This window comes from Tinamus guttatus, unplaced genomic scaffold (assembly GCF_059628265.1).
Source record: "Tinamus guttatus ecotype Peru unplaced genomic scaffold, ASM5962826v1 Tinamus_guttatus_pri_ptg000079l, whole genome shotgun sequence".
Taxonomy (NCBI): Eukaryota; Metazoa; Chordata; class Aves; order Tinamiformes; family Tinamidae; genus Tinamus; species Tinamus guttatus.
Window position 1 is genome coordinate 4,355,446 of NW_028288613.1, and position 24,406 is coordinate 4,379,851.

At 36.3% G+C, this 24,406-nt stretch overlaps 1 protein-coding gene across 1 annotated transcript in view; it reads right to left on the minus strand.

Annotated features, from left to right (window-relative positions):
- Positions 1 to 23,680, minus strand: part of WDR11 (WD repeat domain 11) — a 36,641-nt gene extending 12,961 nt beyond the window's left edge. The window contains exons 1-16 of the mRNA XM_088520071.1: positions 23,595 to 23,680; positions 22,868 to 22,979; positions 20,509 to 20,662; positions 18,096 to 18,269; positions 16,576 to 16,762; positions 14,802 to 14,967; positions 14,186 to 14,300; positions 12,946 to 13,141; positions 11,028 to 11,131; positions 9,672 to 9,851; positions 8,299 to 8,383; positions 4,150 to 4,256; positions 2,003 to 2,078; positions 1,149 to 1,257; positions 702 to 826; positions 130 to 277 (exon numbers count right to left, since the gene is read on the minus strand). Coding sequence (XP_088376197.1) covers positions 130 to 277; positions 702 to 826; positions 1,149 to 1,257; positions 2,003 to 2,078; positions 4,150 to 4,256; positions 8,299 to 8,383; positions 9,672 to 9,851; positions 11,028 to 11,131; positions 12,946 to 13,141; positions 14,186 to 14,300; positions 14,802 to 14,967; positions 16,576 to 16,762; positions 18,096 to 18,269; positions 20,509 to 20,662; positions 22,868 to 22,979; positions 23,595 to 23,680 — 2,124 coding nt within the window. The remainder of the gene's footprint in view (positions 1 to 129; positions 278 to 701; positions 827 to 1,148; positions 1,258 to 2,002; positions 2,079 to 4,149; positions 4,257 to 8,298; positions 8,384 to 9,671; positions 9,852 to 11,027; positions 11,132 to 12,945; positions 13,142 to 14,185; positions 14,301 to 14,801; positions 14,968 to 16,575; positions 16,763 to 18,095; positions 18,270 to 20,508; positions 20,663 to 22,867; positions 22,980 to 23,594) is intronic.
- Between the last annotated feature and the right edge of the window lie 726 nt (positions 23,681 to 24,406).

Here is a 24,406-nt window from a genome sequence, read left to right on the forward strand (position 1 = left end):
TAAAAAATTATTTCATATTTCAAGCAACTGAATTTAGTGATCACTTGCCATTAAAAAGCATTTTCCCAAAGTTTTTTTTCCCCTCTATGGCAACTAAGAAGATGTAAAGCACAGACAGTTGGAACTCACATCAGGAGGAATTCTTGCACTGTCTTTTACTGAGTTTCCTTCTACTGTGAGATGATAAACCTGTCCATCATTATCCGTAAGCACAAAGTGCTCCCTGGCAGAAATATTCTGGCTCAGCTCAGATTTACTTTCAGCTTCCTGTAACAAACTAGAAAGAACCCAGTGAGACAGAGGCACTACCCGAAATCAGAACTGCAAGTTAAAATCTCCCTAACTATTAACAGAAGTTACATAAAAATGTGCATTTTCTTCAAAGTAATTTACCAGAAAAGAAATCATTTACATACTTGTGGCAGTGTTCAAGGGGAAAATAAAAAGTTTTACTTGAACAACCACGCAGTTAACAAGCAGTCCTGCTTGCTACACTGTTTATCTCATTCAGCAGTAAAACCAAAGTTCCACATTTAAAAGCCTTCTTATGTTGTTTAGTTACTAAAAGAAGCCCAGAAAATTGTGTAACCTGCTACATATCCAAACGCCAGTTTCAAAATATTCCACTCTATAAAGCAACAGTATGCAGTGCAAAACAAGTGATGCATTACAGCAAGAAATGAAATAGTAATCAGAAATACCTGATAACAGAGGACTCTACGCTGCTGACTTCAGTATCTGAGGCAACCGTCTGTCGAGCCATGGCCTCACGAGCTGCCAGCTGCTTCTTTCTCAAGCTTTTTAAGTTATGAGAAGGTGACCATTCCTTTGTAAAAATGGAAAATATAAGTTTTTACTCCCTAAATTTATTGGAGATTCTTTTGGTAATTATAATGATTTCATTGAAAATGGCCTTCTTTGATTCCTCACCTCCCGCCTCCCAAGAAGCGGACCAATTTTTCACCAAGTATTTCCTTTTTTCTTCCCTCTACTTGATAACAGATGAAGAAAAGAAAAAGGAAGGGTGAAAGCACTTATTTGCATGCTACAGATTAAGAAAAAAAGAACAATTTTGTGATAAAATGTTATTATGATATCTGAACACATTAGCTTTAACAAACAGCAAGCAAACAGATGTTATTGCTTACCAAAGCCGTCACTGCTGGGAAGTTTTTTGACATTTCTCTGAGCAGAGTGCATGTTCTGACATCCCAGATTTCCAGGGGTTTGTCTTTAAACACTACAGCTAGATACTGCCTAAAATAAACAAAACTTTACTACATCAACAGTAACCATTGCATTTTAACTGTAGCATTTTACTTCATACACCAAGTTCATAACAGCGCTTTGGAACCCCTCAAAAACTAGGAGGAGGAAAAATAAATTAATTTTGCTCAAATCCCACAAACTTGAGATTTTTTAGAGCTTACATAGCAAAAAAGTCTGCCAGAAGAGAGTCCTCCCTCAAGGTTTTTTTTTTTCCAGAAATTTCTATCAGGTTGGTGATGCTGCTCAATTATGGTCAAGATGACAAGGGAGGGAATTTAAAGATGCAGCAGCTTCAGTTTGGCCACATTTGCCCTCAGTTAATGACCACACATGGTAGCAGAATGACAGGTTCTGAATGAAGACTGTAATTTGGACAGATTACTCCATGTGCATGCTACTTCCCTAATCCAGTGATAAATGAGTCAAAGATCCTTTTATTCTAACCCACTTGTCAGTTCTTTCTTCAGGATTTGTATGTGTGGAGCTAACACATCAGCAGTTTTCACATGTAACATGAAAACACAGAGAAACTAGTTTTATTTACTCTCCTCAACTGAATTTATCATCTATCATGTATCGCTTATCATCTAATAATTCCCAAAATGTATCCTGCTCAAGCTAAAGACCATTACTTCTCTACTATAGAGAAAAACCTTTGAAAATTTAAGGACAGTATCCTATTAAATTCAGCACTATCTTAACCACATTTACAACAATGAAGAAATCTACTTACTTCAAATGAGACACCTTTATCATTTCAATAGCTGGCTCATCATTACCTCGCTCCCCACGAAATGCAATGCTCCTGCCTGGAACACAGAAGTGACATGGCAGAAAACAGAAACAGCCAAACTAAACTAGAACATCTCTAGCTGGCCTGCCATATCTTAGGTAACCCTAGTCACTGCTAGGGTTTTTATTGTATTTCTAGAGATTAATAAGATTCCCTTATATTCACTTGGAATTTCCTGGTACTCCAGATATGGCCTCAGCAGGGCTATAAGGTAATTAAACTGTTATTTAAACCACAGTGTAAATTACACTGCCTAATACTTCATAAACAACTCACTTCCATAGCACAACTACTAAGACCAATGCATAGCCGGCATTACATAAAGTATAAAATAAATTCAGGAAGTTATTAGTTTCCATTTAAAGACTAGTAAGTATGAAACATATTGTTGATTCCTGAAGTTAGAAATCCCTGAGTAGATTTCAAATTTTGTAAAAGAATTGAATTCTGTCATAATCTAACATTAAAATGAGAAAAAAATTGAAAGTATTTCCCTCAATTAACTCCTCCTACTGTTAGTGGGACCATTATTTTCTTTCCAGATAAAACAACCAGCTCTGATAAGACAGAGAGTTTCTATGTGTTTTTATTTTTTTTTTTAAATCTCCAAACAAAATTTTGAATTTGGCAGAATTAAAGCTGTTACACACAACACTGAAATAAAGAATGATCTACATACATTAAATATATCACAGCATCTTTACGCAAGCTTCTTCTCTTTCCGCAACATGTTTTCAAAAATACCTCTCCTGCGGCCACTCACAGCTAAATGACTTGTCTACACCAGTCAGGTGACAGGACTCTCTATTGACAGCACAGCAGCACTCATGACCTGGGAACCTCAAAGCTCCTTTTCTTCATTACGGATCAGACACCTTAGAATATTTTTTCCTTGTTGTTAACAGCTCAGAAAATAAAGTAAGAATTTTGTCAAAGCATTTAAGAAGTGAATGCAAATAGCACTCATTTCTTGGCCCTAAAAAATGAAGTTGGGCTAACATGGCAGAACTGATGCTCATTCAGTTAAATCTTATGCCTTTCTTGTAAGCTTTAAATGGAGATTTTTTTAAAAAAAAATAAACCTAAAGCATCAATTATTCATATTTATTTGAAACTTGTTTGCCTGAGGAAGTCCTGAGTTTCTCATCACTCATGATTATAAATGTTTCCATAGTGATTTAAAATCTAAGTGAAAAGTTCAAACCATATTTTCCATTAAATACATCTTACAAAGTTCATCTCCTTGCTCCCCATCTTCTGTTAAATGAATGAACAAGAGATAAGGGAAAAAAAAAAAAAAAACCTTGCAATATTGCCATGGTAAAAGAACAGTCACTTTTTCTGGACTGGAGATACAAACACTGAGTCTTCCACAAGCATTAAAGAAGCCTAATTGAGAATTATTCATGTGTAACAAGACTCTTCAATCAGAAATTAAATGGTTCTACATTTTCACTTTGGAAAATAATTCAACATTATTGTTTCCTATTCTGGGCTCTTTAATCGCACAAATTAAACTCCTTGGTATTGTGCAAATATTGAACTAACAATCAAAAAATGTATTTGTCATGTGCCATAAGGTCTAAGTGATTGAAAAAGACAAGCTCAGACTGTCAGGCTTACCATCAACAACCAATTTTTTAATTAAATATTTTTAACTTTTCCAGTTATACACATTGTATTATTAGAATGTAAATTAATTTAAATAATAATAATAAAATATATATTTTAACTCTTCCAATCATAAAAGTTTACAAATTTATTATTAAAATCCTCACTTTGCATTCAAACACCCACAGAGACTTCCTATGTTTCACAAGTGTATTAAACTATGACTTTAAGAAAGAGGGTCATTCTTTTATTGAAGCCAAGGCACAGATGTCTGCACAAACTTATTGTTTCCAGTTGGTGAGTGAAGCACCAGTTGGAACACATTACGTGGTTTCATAAAGAAGACCAAAATCTGTTAAATTCTTCTTTTTCTTTTTTCTCTCTCTCTATGACAACCAAAATTTTTTTTTAAATGTATTTGTCACTCACCAACAAATCTGTCAACCTCCTCAACAGATTTCTCAGGAAATACTAACCTGTTGGTAAGTCCACCAGCTGCAGCTCATTCCTGACTAGCCCCAAATTGTTAGGTGTTGATGTGGCAAAGGAAAGAAAACCAGTCAGGCTTATCCACTCGATTCCCCTGTCATCAGAAGAGAGCACAGAGAGCTTATTAGCAGAAACATTTGAATGGCTGCAAGATATCCTAGCTTGAAATAAAGTAATGACTTCATGTAACTGGTAAACAAACATAGACCTAGTTTTCTACAAATTGCAGAAACACTGTATTTTAGCATAAGAAGAAGATATGCCTTTTTACACATGATGTACATATAATAGAAATGTTTCAAATTAAAAGAGCTCTCTTTTCAGACTACAGTGACATATTAGGTTCATGCCTGATCACAGAAAAATTTTCTTCAACTTTTGTCAGAAGTCCTCAGAGATGCTCAGCACTACTGTGGGCTAAAACCACACCCGTAATGAAATCAGTGATTTGTCATCTGGAAGCACTATGAAATAACGCAGATCTGCCAAGATAGAAAAATCAGGAAAGGGAAACCTATACCTTTCCTCCAAAGCATCAGAAAACAACTGGCACACAATCGGGCACAGATTTTCCCCTTTCAGATAATGCCATGGCATCAAAATAAAAATCTGCTTGTGTTGTAAGGATGTAAAATTACAATCTAACGTAACACAGTGCCAGCTTATATGGGTCTGAAGCAAATTCATTTGAGTAGGATAAAACAGACAACAAAACTATCACAAAGATGTGATAGGATACAATTTCAAAATGAGATAATCTTGTCCTTCCCCCTTTTCCCACGCACATAGTTTGTGCTAGCATAAATATTTGACTGGTTTATCTGTTAAACAAATCAAGGAACTAATCTGAAAGAAAATTAAGACTGCTCTAATACATATCTACACAAATGAATATACAGGTCATTTTTATTTAGGAAAAAAATACTTGTTTTTTTCCTCAAATCCTTCAGACACAGATTATTTAAGAATTATCTCCAAGATGACTATTCTGTTGCATCATTTGCAAAATTATGGTCTGTTTTGCAGCAAAATATGTGAAACATGGGACAATCAAACAAACAACAGTTTGATTATCATGAGATACAACTTAATATAGTGTAAGCTGAAAAGTTCTCTAAATAAAGTTTATACAGTCAAAGCAAAAAGCACACCTGTAATGTTTCACATATACAAATAACATCGTTATTTATCTTGTTTATTTTTTAGTTTAAGCTATTAAAAGTCATAAACTTCAATGGAAATTATTAATCACAATAATAGGTTTCTTTTTAGTTGTTCTATTATGATTGCATGCACTGTGATATGTTCCAGGTCTGTGAATAATTATAAACACTGGCAGCATCCTGAGAAGGATAAAACACAATTTATAACATCTGATTTTTATCTATTATTCCATTTTTATTATAAATAATACAGCATAATTGTAATGTATTGCTATTCCTGGTAGTTATTTTGCATTCTCTTTCAAACAGACGAATCCTTTTCAGTTTCATTCATCAGCTCAGATCTAACCAGAGAAGTGCCGTTTCTTTGCTTCCAGCTGGCCACTTGTCAACATTAATAAAGATATAAAGAATCCTAAAACATTCATAATCCAAAAGAAATTTTAGCTAATCTGCTTGTACCGGAGACAGTATTTTTTCTCCTTGTCAAACACATAAGCTAAGGATTCTGAAGAAAGTACTTATTTACTGAATTAAGGAAAACAGCGGTTCAAGGTTTAATGAAGGAAACAAGTAACGGCTTCCCTATTGCAATATTTCCATTTTGCAAAGTTTCCTCCTAAGAGACACTCTTATCTCCTAAAATTGAGAGTTTCATTCAGCTGGCTTTATAGAATGGGTCTATTTCTGGCAAATGCTGCTGGCATTTATCTGGCAAAGCATAATTTAACAATAAACAAAAATAAGATAAATTCACTCACATCTACATGGCGGAACTGGTAGATATTTTTCATGCATCATTCTCCAAGTGAGAAAGGGTTTTCGTTTTTAAGGAGGTGATAAGTGTTTGCAAAAGCACTTCCCAGGGGGGAGCCAGCCTGAATCTGGCTGCTAGCCCATGGATGTTGCGCAGTAACACACCAGCAAGATGTCGTGTTCTGCCTGCAGGCCATACACATTCTAATTTACAGTCAGCAAGATTTTTAGTTTAAAAATTAAACATGTTGCTACTTTGAACTTGCTGGGTATTGGTAAAGAACTAAGCAGCACTGCTCTAGTCATAGTTATCTATATAGCAATGAGCCAAAGCAGCAGTGAGAGCATTCAGAAAGAATCATTTCAACTAAAAAAGAAGCTAAATCACAAATGTTTTAATTACATGTCTCAAATGCACTGCCTTCTATCCTGAAGACATATTATCACCACTCATTTTGCCACGCTGGCTTATGAAAAATTCAGATTACTCCAGTCAGAAAAAAAGGGAAAAGGTAACAGAATTAGTTATTTCACCTTTTTAATTCCTCTTTGTAATAAACACATCTGACTTTTTAGTAATAAAAAACAAAATAATCACATTTCTCTAACTTAAAGGAACAAAAACAAGAAAAAAAAAGACTGATCTTCCACACGGGGCTTTTCTCAGCCAGCCCACCTTCTAAAGCCTCCTTCTAGCTTTCCCCCTCACTCCTGCATCTAACTCCAGCCTGGCTTTTTCTTCAATATACTCTGAAGCTCTCCTGCTGTTTCTTTCCTCTGTCTCCAGATAAAAATCCAAACTAAACTCAGAGAAGAATTTACCTGCATAGTTTGTACACAAGAGTAACAATAAGTTTTCATTTTGTCACCGACTGCTATTTAGTTGTTCCATTATTTCTTTAGAACCGTCTTAGACACAGGACAGAAAAACCTCTCCTCCTCATCACAGTGCAGCTTCACAGAGATTTTGGTTGTTGCTGTTGTTGTTTTTAAGTCACAATTCCTAGCACCTAGACAACATGTGTTGGTAACACGTGAAAGACAGCTGCCTGCATTGTAGGATTCAAAGACCTGAATTATATTATTTTCTGTTCTTAAACCACAGTGCACATAAAACTCTGCTGGCATTTAGATACAGTTCTAGGGTATTATCAATTACATACTAAAATAATGTTGCTCCCTGCAGATATACTATGAATTAAAGCTGAATCCAACATTTGGAGGCAAAGAACTCCCACTGAAAGAAAAACTGTTGCACTCTATAAATATTAATTTAAAAATTATCATGCATTATTCCACACTGCTTAAATCATTCCTTTGAACTTGTCAGAATTATGTAGAAAGTCACTGAGACCATTAAAAGCTGGATTGAGAAACTAAATAAATCTTTAGATGATTTGCTCAGATGACTGCTTCTGACTATGAGCATTAAACAAAATTCATAGTCATTTTAATTCTGTTCCAAAAATACCTGCTATGCAAGGGCATTTCCTGGAAAGTCAATGTACTGTTGAAATTGCTCAAATGTTGCAAAACTTTTACAAAGAGAAGAGCCCGCACTAACTATACTTGCAGTACTATATAACCTAAATCAAATAAATGGATAAAAAAAAAATTCTAAGTATATTTCACACGTGTTCTAATCTTAAGAAAACATTTTATCTCTATGTGTGAAACGTTAGCAGTGGTTTTAATAAAAGTTTAATTATATCTGTGCAGTGTTAGCCTTGGTGTTAATTTTGAATGCGATAGTCATACGAATGAAAAATTCAGGTGGAAAAGCAGAATTAGGTATCCCCTTGGGCTGCATAAGAAAACACAGACGAGAAATCCTCTTGTAAACAGTTAATCATACGAAACGAGCATAAAACTCAAATGTATTAGAGTAGAAAGCAAAATTCTGTTCTTACAATACCTACCAATCACATCACAAATGCAACAAAGGCAAAAACAGCCAATACACATCTTAGATCAAACTGCCCAGAACCAATTCATTTACTCAATTATTTATATTTCAAATGTAATTTTCACTCCAGTTTTGATAGTGAGTTACTGCTTATATATGGTCAGTATATTACTCCTTATGGCAGATTATTCAAGAGGCAATTTTCTTGAGTGTCACTATCGATGAAATAAGCCACCCACATTGCTTGTTGCTTGTACTTTTTATTCCTCCTTCATTTCCCAAAAGGATTATAATATGAATTAAAATCTTACTTGACTTCACAGGAATGGATGCTTATCTCTTTGTGTAACAGTCCACTTGTAAGATTAAACACCAAGACAGAACCATTACTTGTACCTACAAAAAGCGATTTAAAAAAAATAAAAAAATACACATCAGTTTTTTCATCCTTGAGTGAAAATACAAGACTTAAAGCTATTTCTTTTTCATCTTTAACTAGTATATATTATGCAATTTTAGAAAAGGCACTTCAATTTCTACTGTTTAATTACAAATTAAACCCTCTGCGGTTCTCTGAAGGCAGCTAAATTAGTTTGAGTCAAGACATTTTCCTGAATCTATTTGTGGGGCCTTTAGAACATCAGTTGATTCTTTTTGTATTTTCACCATATACCCAATAACAGGAGAAAGAAGTGTTTTTAGTTTGATTACTCAAGGAAGAGCATTAACCATTTTCATGGGTAATCCCAGCAGAGAATTGTGAGTAAATTTTACCTGATCATTGCAGCAATTCTGTTTTCTCATCCCTGAGATAATGACCTCTTTCAAATAACAAATCAATAAACTAGCAGCTGTTAGCTACAAGTAGATCAAAAACTTTGGGGAACACTGAAATTATAATTTTCTAATAGACACTGGGAAGACTTACAGTCCTGCTTTATACCCATATCAACTTTACTAAATATAACAATGGAACTGCAAAGTTTCAGGCACCTCAAGTGCAGAATGCTGCAGACTGCTGGAAATGCTCTCTGTACCTCTTACTAGCTTTTTAACCTTATATTTCACCTGTTCTAACAGTAGCAGCAGCCAGCAACATCCATAGGATTGAAAGTTATGCTCTAGTAGCATTGCATCAAGTAACAAGAGCTTTCACAACTACTGATGAGGCACTGGGCCGAGTGGGAATAGAAGTGTTATAAGAAGTGCACACGTACAAGCATGCACTAGTGTGTCACACTCATTACTGCAGTGACAGGCTCACGAGGAGCTTAGGAGCTCCTGCGGAGCCCAAATGTGTAACCTCTATTTCATACACTTATTCTAGGGAAGTAAAGCTGCGGAATCACATGTTTATTGATGTCTAGAGTGAAGAGAGAGCAGAAAACGATGAGCACTAAAAACGGACCAAAATTATAGCAAATGATGGGATATATATATAAAGTAGCTAGTATAATACAATATTTCAGGCCATGTTTCAGGCCTTGAGCTAAAGGCAGAGGAAAAAAGAATAGAATAGAAAGACTATCTTAGAAGACCATCTTAGATGAAACCTAATAGCAAGGTCGCAGGGAGCAGTTACACACACTCAAACAATACAAACGTATTTTGTTCTAGTAACTGTGGAATTTAACCCAGAATACAAAACCTTCAGAGTAATCAATAAACTATTCAAGAGACTTACCAACAGCAAGGAGTGGCTCGTATTGCTTAATGTTTTTGGTCGTAAGAGGTGGGCACATGCGGATAGCAAACGGAGGCAAGGGAAGTCCTGAAAGAAGCCCAGTCAGCAGAAATTTCAGGTGTACTTCTTGCAGAAAAGGACATTTTGACTGCTCTTCTGCAGCAGCTGTGCCTTGCCCTGCTTTAAAAATTAAAGCTCCTGTTAGTATTACATTTTAATCTCATAGCTCATAAAAAGTTATCAGACACAGAGGTTAAAAAATAAGGATTGCAATAACCTAACATATAAATTAGCAATGTTCAATTAAGGAGGCATTCCCTCCTACTGAACTAGGTATGATGGAACTCTTCCTAACACTGCACTTCAGCTAGTGATCTCTCCTGTAACAACTTTCATTTCTAAAGCTAAAAAGGCAGAAGTAAATAAATAAATAAATGCAAATACAAAGAAATAAACTACAATTGTTTCAGTATTCTTCCAGCATCCAAGGGTATTTCCTACTTGTTTCCTCTCCTCCTTTTTTTTTCCTAAGTTAGAAACACTTTAAAATTGTAAGATCAATTCAAAGACTCATGTAGATATAATTCCAAGAAGCAAAACTGAGTGGTCCACTGCTAAAGATTAAGAATGAAGTTTGCTCAGGTGACACATGAAAGATGTGCTGCAGTCAATTGTACCAGTTCATGTGATGTATGGTACAAATTGACAACATCAGTCCACAAATTGACAACATCAATGATACAAATGACTACAGAAATTTCAGATAACAGAAAAATCACTTAATCTTTAAACAGGGGAGATTAAGCGTATAATAACATCTCCTGTTGGTAAGCCTGCACCAGCAACACAGACAACTTATCAACAGCAAATCTAAATCTGTTCCTTGGCACCTCTGAGAAGCACTAGACATTTTTCCAATAAAAATCAATTTCAGTACATAATTATCTGCACGGAACTTCTCTATGGAACATTTCTCTGTATTGAAGTATTAGTTGTTACCTAGTTTTCACAAAGGCCTGGAATACATCAGTTAAACTGTCTTCATCCATTTAGGATAACTTTTTTTTTTTAAAAAAAAAAAAAGGAATTCATTTCTTTGGATTCTTGGCCAAATTCCAATCTGAATTACATTTTCCTCTTACAGCACATGAACTCTGAACAATAGCTCTCAACAACAAAAAAAGGATAATCAATAATTTCTTTAGCAAGCAGGAATTACTACTTTTTCTTTGTAATTGCTACTAAAATCACATAGAAAATAAATCTAACATAAATAGTCTCAAGTAAGCTAAGATTTCTGAAACACTGCATCTCTTAAAAATTAATAACTGGAGTATTATTGTAAGAAATCCTTACCTATCATGTTGTCTAATGAAAGATCTGGAAGTTTATTTTGGAATGTTCCTACAGGAATTCCACAGAATGAAACAGGGGAATACAAAGGCGACGCACTTGAACTGCTGCAAGAGAAAGAAAATGAGTTCCTAATGCAAATTGACTCAAGTCCTCAATTTAGAGATTTCCTATATTGTTCTCAGCATTCCCACTGCTTATTACTTGCAAAATCATTTTGAAAGATCACTTCCTGCATCACTTGCTGTAAACAACTCTACCACAAGAAAACAGATGCGATTCAGAACTATTACCAAACTTGCATATGACTTTATTACACATGAAAAATGAATTTATGTTTTTTTTTTCTTATGAATAAGTGCACCCAAGCACTGAAAGAAGCCGTTTAAATACATAACTTATTCATATTTATAGCCACAATAATGGATACAGCTAATCAGAAATATTTAGATATTTAAGAACACAAATTCCGGAAGTTCTGCTCAGAAGAGGGCTTCCTAGATAGGATTCAGATAATGAAGCCCAACACTGGAGCAACGCCTGCCACACAACAGATGAAATGTGTACAAAGGTACAGCAGAAACCTACATTACCTGTGTTTGTACTCTTGTCAGGTATCTAGGCCTCAGTTTGGGGGTATTTTTTCCTACTAACTGCATCTGGAATTCCAATGCAATCTCCAGCTGAAAGGGACTCAAACAGGCCCTGCAGCCTTGACCATAATGTTACTGGACTAAGGACATAGCTAGGCGACCATCAGAAACAATGGAATGCACCAGGTTAAGGTACATAGAAGGCCTTTTTCCTTAAATTCCCACTTCCCTTAAATTTCCTTAAATTCTGTGTTCAAATTTTAAGCAAGATCAAAACAAATTCATCAAAAACAAGAGCCAAAGGAGGAAGACTCCTAAAAATGCCTTAAAAATTCTGTGTCGACGAGAAGTATTCTTTAGTTTTCAGCATAACCCACACTTATTTGGGAATCCTCTAGACCCAGTACTACTTATTTTATTCCATTATTCCTAGTTACATGATCACAACGAAAAACAATGTTTTAGAAATGTACTTAAAGAATTCAAGGAATAAAACCTAGCAACACACGGATCATAAACAGCACTCTTGGATATGCATCACAAAGATTCCAGCTAATAGTACTTCTGGGAACACCAACAATAAAAAAGTTAAATCGCGGATGAGCAACAAAAGGAGCTATGTTGAAAATCTGCTATTTCTGGCATTTAAAAACGTAACACAAATTTTATATTTCTTTTATGCAAGTAAGCAATTTATTTTATTACATAGCTATGTGTTTATTGACCTTAGTACACTGAAGGTTCAAAGAATTATATATACTATCTCACTTAACATTTTTAGGGACTTGCTCAAAAATCTAAAACACTAAATGCTTTGGATACAAGATATATTAATTGTTTACACCACCATATCCCAGCCAGCTGCTCTGCAGCCTCATATTGCTCAGTGTCAAGCTCAAGGGAAGGCGAGTGCTATCTAGGTATCTTTTTCCTACTAAAAATCGAGGAATATCCAGACTGATTTTTCAGGCTCCTTTTTGTATGATTTAAATTCCAATTGATGATTGATGGCTCCAGTCCTGTGGAAAATTATAGTCTGAAGTAAGACAAATAAGAAAAAACGTTCCCTGTGAATATTTCTTCTATCTATTGTTTCATTACGCATCCACTTAGCAAGAGATTATTTTTACATGGAGAAAAGCAAATACTAATCCCTCTGGAAGATATATTTCATCTTCTTTTCAGACATATGTTCAGCACATCCACACTATCATACACATAAGCAGAACAAACATTGCTACTTTTGGAATATAATAACAAGTGTCTCTGGAATAGCTGATGATATATAGCTGATGAAGGCTTTGATGAGAAAAACAAATCCCCATTACCTGCTCCGCACATTTCTGCCAGAAACGTTGGATTTTAATTCCCAGATCATTACCCTGCCATCGCTGACTATGAGAGCCGCAGAATTCTCATTCACTGGGCAACACACCATGCTGAAGGGCCGAACGGTTTTTGTTACTCTAATTGCATCACACTGACTTCTTAAATCGTAAATCAGCTCCTGAACTGGGTCGGCATCTGCAACATCAATGGGCCACACGAGCCAGTTAGAACAGAAAACATGCAAGGAGATGGATGCTCAGAGGGAAACAGGTACATGGACCGAGTCCTTTCGTTGAAATCACATCCTGTGGACTACTCAAGAGAAAAAAATCCAAGAGTAGATACTGCCAATTTTCCTGTACTCAAAGCGTGGCTCTGGAGAGGCCTCCAAAGCAATTCTGTCTTTATAGTGGCTTCTTCCACTTGGATCACACAAAATCTAAAAAGTTACTATATTACCTCTGAATAGAAACTGCATCTTCTCTCCCCAGTCCAAAACTCATTGACTTACTGGTAAAAAGTGGAAGCAAATAACATTGTAGCTCACTAAAAATTGCTGAATTACTGACTTCATCCAAAAAAAAGTAATTAATAGAAATACATATTCTCACAATGTATTTGACATTTACAGAATTGCTTTTGTCACCTTTTATTGTCTCCTTAACTATACATGTAGAGAAATATTTTTAGACTTCTTTTACAATCCTCTTAAATACATATATTTAGAAATCACTCTTAGTAATATTCCATAAAAAAAGATAAAGCCTTAATAGTTCAGAAGTTAATGTAGACTTAAGTCAATAGAAAGAAAGTAGTTCCAGAATCAATTCTTCAGACGAAATGATTTCCATAAAGCTTTCTGGTTGGCAGTAAAGTACATTTTTCCCCAAAGATAAAAAGAACAAATAAATCACTTTATATCTAAAATTTTCTTGCATACCTGATTATTAAGTCATTTTACAATACAATAATATATTCAGTAATTAAAAGACTTTCAGGATATTCATGTCTTATTTTACCTTACACATAAAAGAACCCGAGGAGAATTTGGGGAAAATGCAGTATACATTCAATGAATTTGCTTAAGCGAAAAAACACTGGAAGTGCTGTTAATTCACCATGCTAAACAAGGCGTGATGGTTGATGCCTTCAAACCTGAAGCAACAGGTCTGAATACTGGTGCTAAGCAACTGAAATGCCTCAAAGTTCATTTCTGGCCATTTTTAACACCTGACTTACCTGGCTCTTCATTTGGAGTTCCAGTTATACAGCAGGTAGGTCTCCGAACTCTTAAAGTTATACAGCCATTTTCATGTAGGCAAAATAACCCATCACGCTGAAAGCAAGGGATTACCTGTGTAAACAGATACCACATTGTACTTCGTTATTAAAATTGCATCCTTTGCCATGTAAATGGACCTCATGGTCATCAGGAACTTCATCACCTGCTTAGCAGCATTACTGATGATGAGGACAAACTTAAAAACTGATGTAAAAAGAATAAAAAAAGAAAAAAAGGCAACAGGTCCATATCTTTCTATACTTCACAAAAATAATTTCAGTTAGATTTTTTATCTTATGTTGTCAAATACAACTTTCTTAACCTTATTCCTAAAACTAATCAAGCAGTAAAGTACACAATGGTATAGTATGGAAAAAAAGTACAGCTCTTTGTAAAACTTGGAGATGACACTGCATTGCTCAAAATGCAGCCAAATATTCATGAAAAATCCAAGAATTTAGTGAATTCAGCACAACAGTTTTTTTTCAAGGAACCTTCTGTGATCAAGTAACTGAAACTATCCTATCAACTAATAATGTCACTAGCACATACGGGATCAGATATTTCTATTACCTGGAGGAAAGGCACACCCGTTCTTTCAATTGCAATCACACCCACCGTCTGATTCACTTCCAAGTCAAGAATCAAAATTTCTCTGGGATAGAGTAACAACATGTAATTTCTTTTGGAAGGCAAGTATGATAATTGAAGACAATCGTTGAGCGTAACAGATTCAGCACTGTAATATACCAAAGATAAAATTTAAGTAACCCCAAAATGAGGAATACCTTTAGTACAGTTTCTGTATTAACAAATACTCTAAATTGAAAATCAAATTCCTGCAATATTTCTTATTTTGAGCTGCAAAAAAACATTTAATTGCTATGGTCCTGCAAAGCAGCACTGATCTTCAAAATCTTCAAAACACACTTCTAACTTCGGTTCAAAAAAGATTATAGTATCATTTTTAAAATAATATGTGCTTCAAACAAAACAAGTGTAATTCTTACACATCTCAAATATTGTGCGATTAAATGATGAACAATTCCAGCTGCCAGGCATTTAATTCCCATTAATCCATGGGAAACTACCCTAACACATACTGTTGATTTCAACGTTTATATTATTGTACATATTACTTTACATCTTGCCTCTTGTTTCATGAGTTTGAGTTAACTTATGTTTTGTAATCACTTTCCTGAATCTCCTGCGCCTCTTTTCTCAAAGCTTCCTTAAAATAAGGCAAAATCAGACAAATCACTGCTGCTACAATTTTTCATCCCCTTTCTCCCGTTCTAGCTTATGTGCTGTTGCAGAGGGGAAAAAAGGGGAGAAAGAGATTACTCTCATATCCTTAGCAAAATTAATACACAATTTAAAATGCAATCTGAAGAATGCATAAAAATACATTGCTGCTTTACCTGCACTTACTGGTTTGCTGTTATTACTCAAAATATATAATGTTGCAGAAGCATAGGTACTAGCTTAATATTTGGAAATCAGGTGTTCTGTCCAATACAGAACAAGTGAGGCATAATAAACCACAAAAAAATAAGATTATGCCCTTCAGCTTAGTATAAAATTCACTTTTTATTAAATGACTACAGAATGACATGTCATCGAGTCTTCTGCTCTGTTCACAATTTAAACAGCATAAATTTCAAATACACATAAGTTTGTTGTTAAGTGCTGACAGCTGATACAGTTTGATCAGTTTTTCAGAGACACTGATTTGAGAAATACTTTAAGGGCATAAATGGAAAGTGCAAGAGGAAAAATCAATAATTATCTAGATCACTTATGTGCATAATTCCTAAAAAATATTCATGCTTGCAGCGAATTTAGTTTTAAAAAGTCATAAAATACACAAACACAGTACATATGTTTAAATTCTTATTTTATTTATATTTTATTAAATCTAAAAAGCCTATTGCAACATCACATAGCATCAGGGTGACAGAACTATTCTCAGGTACTACTACTAATTTTCAGTTCTCTTACTTTTTCCCTTCCTCGTTCCACAACTGAAACAAACTGTTAGTCCTTTTTCATTCCCCACTACCCCTCCCCAGACCCTCTACCTTTCCCAGCCAAAAAGGTGCTTCTGGATTTACATTTGCATGACTCTGTTAGCTAACTGTTAGGCCATCCACTTACTCAAAACATGTTGGGATAATACAGTCACTTTTTCCAAACAGAACTCAAAGAATGACTGTCAATATCATACCCTTACATAATGGCCTCCTAACCCAATAGGATCTTTTACAAATTATCGCATAATATTTAATCTAATATCTACAGAATACAAAGGTATAAAACAATCTGAGAGGAAATATTTGTAACCTACCTTGGTTTTTCATTACTAATTAAAATTTTCACTTTATCAAGGGCTTTTTTGGCCCCTGTAGCAGGAGCCAGTTTGTTGTGAGAAGGACTAGAATGGGGACTGGAGATGTAGACCTTCTTTCCCGAGCTGGCTGGAGCTTTGGAAGGAGAGAAGTCGGAGATGAACACTATTCCCTCACTGGTGAGCACTGTACCAAGAAAAACAGGTTTTATTATAGCAAAATGCAATTTCATCTATTTGATTATCTATTGTAATATGCAAATTTGTCTGGAATTTTATTTTAAGGCAACTTTGGTGTGGGGAAATGATAAGGGCTGCTTTAATAGTAGCCTATTAGATGGAAAAGTCACAATTCTAGCTAGCAAACCCCTTTTACCAAAACAGCAGCAGATGGTCTACTACAATTCATGAAAATCCACAAAACTTTTTCAAAGTTAAGTCTATACTAAAAAAAATAGTGTGAGATTATTGGCAGAAACCTTTTTCTTGTCCTTTCGTATCTGTTTTGTACAGTGAATCACTGTTTTCAACTATTCTTCGCTAAGCTACACAGTGCAGCAGAATTGCTGACACCAGCTATATCATCATTTCTGTTCTCATACAGAGAACTGCCCAAAGGATCATTAAAATCATTGTCATATATGTGACAGCATAAAGATTTAGTTTAGTTAAGCTGTCTTTTCCTTTCTGAATAGCAGATTAAAAAAATGACAAATATAAAGCCTCGATTCCACACATTATCTCATTGCAAATTAGGAGCGATTAAACTAAGCTAACGAATAAAATGGCCATTCTCATTACTTCTCCTTACTTTATTTCTGCGAAAACGTGACTAAAAACACACCGCACCTTTCTTGGCACCTAAATTGCTTCTGAAACTGAAGGTAACAGTGCCTTAAAAATAAATCCTTTATGTCAAAGACGCAATGCATCCTTGGTCTACTTTAATCAACCTGGATTTTCTTTCTCAGCATCCCCAAGTCTTCTGCAGCTTGTTAGGGCAGTTTAACAGGGCTTTCTGTACTTGGCTTCCTCCAGCTTGCTCTTCGCATGGCTTCCACTTTTATAAAGATCTCAATCATTTCTTTTCAGATCTTTCATTTGTCTTCCCTACCAATGCCCACTCAGAAGCATCTTTCAACCCAGTAGGAATGAAAGACTCCTCTGTCTTGCCACGTGAATTCTTCCTGGAATTAATGACATTATTAATTCTAATCCACTACTAAATCTCAATACCGCTCTCTTACCTAGTACTTTTTCCTCCTGGTCACACGTATTCAGTTCATACCAAGCTCTTGTAAACTCTCTGGCTATATTTCTTAGAGTAACTCTGTTTTCCCTCCCCTTAAAGTTCAGCTCCAGCTAACAGTACTAATGTAATGAATTAATGGTACTAATATAAGTACCCATGATTCTTGACAACATGAAATAGTTTTTTGTTCGTTTGTTTTTATTTCTGCCCCTGCAGAAATTAGCCCACTGTACTAAAATTGTCCTTTCTTAATATTGTATAAACTTACAAGCTAAGTGTGATGGATCAAAGGGGTCAAATGAAAAAGACAGAATATTTTCTGCATAACTTTTCTTCCAAAGTTTGGTGCCTGTATCTGCATTCCACAGTACAATATAGTTAGGTGGATGAACTGCAAGAAGTAGATCTCTAGAGGCATCTTGATTCCACAACCACTGCATGTCTGTCAAGACAAAGGAGGAAAAAAGTCAGCTTTGAATTTATTAAAAGAAAGACCTATTTTAGAATTATTCTTTTTCTGTAACACCTTATTTTTAAAGAAACAAATACTCACTTATGAACATCATGTTTTCATTTCTTGATTCTAAAATACAACTTCCTTTTGTTCCCTAAATTTACATTTACAACAAGTAAGAATGCAGTGGATTATCCATGCCCACACACATGTGCAAAACCCACACCCCAGCAGAAGGATTCATTTTCTTTTTTCAGCCAGGAAATTTCTATATGCAACAACACACTGTACTAAGTAGAACCATCATGGGGTACCAATGAACAGAACAATACAAGACCCCAAATTAACACTTAAAAATTAAAATGGTGTCAGCACTAGACAAAGAAGAAAATGTATACTCCAAGTAGTTTTAACAGAGAGTACCGAGTTCAAAAGTAAAATAAAAGTGGCTGTACAACGGAATTTTAGTTGTTGCTTATTGACTTTGTTTCTCTACCCAATAGAAGGGCAGACTGAAAGGCTCCCATGAGGTCTGCAAATGTGAAAAAACAAAAAACACCTTCATGTGGCACAGGTAAAACCTCTTTAGAAATTCAGTGACTCAGTGTCAGGGACAGAAAAACAACTTGTAACACAAGAAAATGCTAGTAAAATTTACTGCACTCCAAGGCACAATAAATATTCAGTGTCCTACTATATGACTTACAGGCAGTGCATAACACCTACTTTCACAAGGTTTATAAAAACAGAAGTATAATGTAAAAAACTAATTTGATAAGTGGGTTTTCAGGTGTTCGAATTCAAAATAATATAAAAATGCAAAGGTGATGTTAAGCTTTTAAAAAGAGACCAAATGAACCATATATTATTCTTAGATTTTTTTTTCCACTAAAGAAAGGTACTCTAAATTCAGAAATAATTTGTAGACATGTTGCTAATACAATGTTTCAGCTACACAGGAATGTGCTTTTGCACAAGTCCCTCCCTGCAAAATCAAGTGTTGCAACAGTAGTACAATCAACTACAAACTGCACCAATTAAGGCTATAATAAACATGATAATGGCTACCTGAGGTTACTAGGAAGAAAGTCCACATCTTTTGACTCCATTACTGTAATTTCTAACTGTACTGCTAACTAATGTACCATAATTAATGCAACACATTCACCTCACTAACAGACGAACATAAATGAAAGCCAGGAGAAATACTATTCCTTTCTCATCTTCTCTTAGTTGTGTTAAAGTGGCTAAATTTTCTATTCCCTGCCCTTTCAGTCCAATTATGATTACATTAAGTTTTGCCTGGCACTGCAGTCAGATTTCAAATGCTTAGTTTCTTTTTCCATTTCATTCCTACTTCCCTCAAATTTTGTGAAATGTGTACATTTTTAAAAACCAGGATATGCTGAAAATTACTGAATTAGTCTTTTTTTTATGCAAACAAGATAAAGATTCTTAAAACATCCAGCTCCCCAGAACTGTTTGGGTAGAGTTTCCTGGGTATTTTCCAGACCCTCCCTGTTGCACTGGACTACCATATATAAAGCAGAAACATAAGAAGCAAATGCCACTTATACTAAGCTATTTTCTCAAATGAAAGTAAAAATCATATGCATCCACACCAAATTTCCCCTTTCTCTTGACTGTTCAATTGTTAATCCTTCACATTTATTCTCTATTATTGCTATCTACGCATAGAGAATCAATACTGTTCCTATAAGCAGTTAATTGGACAGATGCCCAGAAAAAAAACTCTATGTTTACATTGCAGATTTATGGTATCAAGCTAGTATGGTCAGCCGGCAGCAATGAATCATTTAAAAAATTTCAAAAAAACCTCTAACTTACAGCGATGTTATGCTGTAAAGACACTACACGTATACAAATAGCATTAATGTTCAGATGGAGTGCAAGCTGCACTAGAATTCCAATTGTAAAACAGGAAGAGGTACCCAACACTTAATAGTATGATTTCAGTCAATAACGTTAATGAAAATGGTTTGCAACTTTCTGTCAAAAGAACCTGGAAAATATTACAAAGAATTAACACAGCATCACTTTGGGAGATGCTAAGTCTTACACAGAGAATGAGGAAATAAACATACAGAAGCTACATAACCCCTAAAGTAAAATTCAGTGGCAGAACTGCGCATAAATCCCAGCTGATGGATTTATACAATAGGCTCCCTAAAGTAACTTCCATATAAACTCTGTAGATTATCATTACCTTGAATTGGCTTTGCATGTTCTTGTATTTCACAGCGAGCTGTTCCAGTTGCTACATCCCAAACAATTATTTTTCCAGAAGCATCAGCAGAAGCTAAACGTAAAGAATATGGAGAGCCAACATTGTGATGGTAGTTTTCTTTAGCCCATTTAACCTGAAGATACAAACGAAAACTGGTCAAAGGCTAATTAACTGGTAACGGTACCTGGGACAGCAAATATTTAAGAATTATCATTAGGCAGCACTACTTTGAAAAAAATGGATTTGCGAGTGATAGCTGGACAGGAAACTAGCCACTCTCTTGCTACCCATCTACCTCTGCTATGACCAGGATGCACTTCAAAAAGCATAGCTGAATACTTGAAATAAAACATTACATATGTACATACGCACAGTAAGCACTCTTAAATGACTTCTAACTATTAAGCTCAGGCATATTTCTATCACAGTAGCCAGAAAAGAATTCCTGGGTGAGTCTCCTCTATCTGTAAACTTTAGCTTTGTAATTCCTGCTTCCTGCTGTTAAAGGCAAACAAATAAAAAGGCCAGAAAATCTGTGAGGGCACCTTCACATGAATTGGGCAAGTATAATATTAAAAAAAAAAATGTATAGAATAGCAGAAATGAACGAATGATTTCTTCCTCAGATAAATAGATATCGCTTCCAAACTAATACCAAGCTGGGAAAACCTCAGTTCCCAGGGGTGGAGCTGCCAGCAGTTATGTACAGTAAGAACTGAGTGGTTTTAAGCAGAGCACGTGCAGCTCTAACAACCTAAGCCCTCCTTCCCGTCGCACTCCACCAGAATCCCACACACAATTCCCTCCTAGAAGGGCTGATTATCTCACTGTGTTGATCATTGCCTCTCCATCCTGACTGACAAAAGGAACTTTCAGTGAGAACATTACTTATTCCAGACAAAGTTAGCAAGCCAAAGAAGAGGAGTATTTAAAAAAAAATAATTAAACGGAATGCAGTGGGATTATGAAACAATTGTTTATTTATTTGCTTTTTAATTGCAGGCAGTGATGGGCTGTAAAGGCTAGCCTGAGGATAACTAAGGCCAAGGACATACTTAACCAAACAAGGTGTCAAGGGAAGCAAACACAGATTCACATAGTGCCATTTACTCCAGGGAAGTGGTCATGTACACACCTGTGCTCTGTGGTAACTCTAAATAACCTCCTCTTAATGAGAATCAGGTAAGTTACCTCTGAATAGACTGTACATACTGGCAACACGTGCTATACATTCAAAGCAATGTTACAATACACAAAGCTAAAAATTTATATTAAGGTTCTATTCTGAAATTTAATTCTCAAAATTCATTTCTGCTGTAAACAACTGTAAGATTCCTCCTAAACAAGCTAGAGTGACAATCCTATTCTGTTAATTGTTCTGAAGTCTACTCTATTTTGCCTTATAAAATATTACCTATTGGAGATAGAAGACTCAAACTATCCATTTTAATTTAGCTTCATATTTATCCAAAAACAGAATTTCTGTACAGTGAGGTGACTAACATCTTTCCTCTGATACAGGCACAAGAAGTTGTTCCTACAGAAACGATAAAACAACTCTCCTACATAAGAATTGCAGACGAGACACAGCCCCTACTCTGCTCTACTCTGGCTGTTCACAGACCATGGAAAAAGAGCATCTGCAATCCAAGAACCTGTGTAGAACTTTATGAAGACCACAGAAGAACAGGATAAGATCTGTATTTCCCCTCAACAATTATTAAAATTGTCCTACAGAATTTCTAAGTATTAGCAGTTTTCCAAAGACTGGGCATCACCGATACATCTGATCATATTTTACTGCCATGGCATCTAAACTAAGAGCTACTTAACATTAAATCAAACACTGCCCTAAGCTCTTTCTGAACCAGTCACACTCCACGCTCAAACAAATGATTTATTAAAGAAATGCATCCTGTTCCACACTTGATCCAAAGTTAAACACTCTCGCTGATGCCATTGCAAGTTGGGGATCAGCAAATGAAAGTGTTTCTCTTACACTTAACATAAAATTTTATCTATATTTTTTATGGCTATAACAAAGAGGCCAGAGTTTTGGTTGCCATTTATAGGCAAAACAGAAGAAAGTTAAAGAAACTTTCTTAGTGAATGATGGGTTTCTTGGAACCTTTTTCTCTGTCCTACAACACCATCAAGCATATTTCTACTTATCTATACTACAATATCAGCTAAAACTGATTTAGCCATAAAAGAGATCATTTAAAATACTGGTGTTTTATAACAGACAAGCTCTATATAACATCAAGTACTTACAGCGATTTAGAATAACACTTCACATAGCATAACCAGATAATATACCTTAAAGCATATATCTCACCTTGACAACGTTAGCTTTGTGTCTTTCCAGAACTTGCAAAGTCTGAGCAGTATTGGCATCAACTACCAGCACAAGGGAATGACATCCATATGCAATCAAACCCTGCCATCCCCTGGAACAGCATGCAAGATCATCAAACGGTCAAAAATTAACAAAACACCCTTAACAACACCTTTTTTTTTCTTTTTTTTTTGTAGGATGATTTCATATTACTAACACAAATATCACACAGTAACATAAAACCCCAAAGCCCTGTGAATCGCAATTCCAGGACCATCTGCTGCAACACTTGCCGTTGTGACCCTAGGAAGCCCCAGAGCATCTCTTTGTGCCCACCTATAGACACCCCTTGCAACCCTGACTTTTACAATGAACAGACTGATAATAAAACACTCTTTCATTTTATTTTTGAGACTACGCATTACAGTTTGTAGAAATCATGGGCTGTTTGACCTCACGGGGTGGATTAACACAGCTGGTGTCGACAATCATAAAGCGACAGGGAGGCCCAAGCACGGGAGCAGAGTCCAGGAAGGAAACCCAAGCGTCCACACGGACGGGAGGGCTCTAGGCCACGTTCACTGCTGGGCGCGCTGCCAGAATGAGAGCTCCCCGTTCCAAACATTTTAATTTCTCCGACTCAGCAGCACCAGCGCGAGGGAGGCGAGGAGGCGGCCTCGGGGCCCCCGCTGCCCGCCACCCCCCGGCCCCCTGCCCGGCTCCTCACCAGTCCGCGGCGCCCCTGTTGTGCGCGCTGAGGGCGCCCGTGAGGGTCCGCGCCGCCAGCTTGATGTTCACCGTGAAGGGCTGCATGGCGCCCGGCGGCCCTGCCCGCCGCCGCCGCCGCGCAGGAAGCGCCGCCCGGCCGCGCCGCGCCGGTCCGCGCCGCCGGGCTCCGGCTGCGCCCCGCGGCCCCGCAACGCCCGTTCCGCGCCGCCGCCCCCGCGGCTTTTCGGGGTGTTTTCCATGATCCCTGACAAACACGATGCCCGGTAAACACAAGGGCAGGCGGCAAGCACCGCCTTCTCCCTCTATTTTATACGCTCAAAGCGAAAAAAAGGTGGGAATGCCACTGTTCGTAACGACCTGCGGGAGGCCATGCCAGTTCCTCCATGCACAGCGTTGCTGAGAGGGCCTGGGGCAAATAGCTCAAGAGTCTCCAGTTGTAGCTCACATAGGCCCTGCTGTTGGCGGGCCTTGCTGCTCTTCAAAGTAGATATGGCTGTTAGTTCCTTGTTACTTTTTTGTGACAAAATACACAAAATGTTTTGTATAAAATACTAAAAATTGTGGAAAAGATGCCACTAAGATGGCCAAAGTTGGCAAAATCCTAGTGCCAGGTGTTCTGAAATGCTGTGGTGTCAGTTTGTTACAAAAGGTGTCAAAGTCCTGCTTTTCTTTTCTTTCTTTCTTTCTTTCCTTTTTTCTCATTAATCACAACTGAATTTGTGAAAGGGAAGACTCAAGAAGCTGCCCGCAGCTGGTGTCCTCTCCAACTCTCATCTGAAGAAATCTGCCCTTGAAACACAGTGTCAGGCT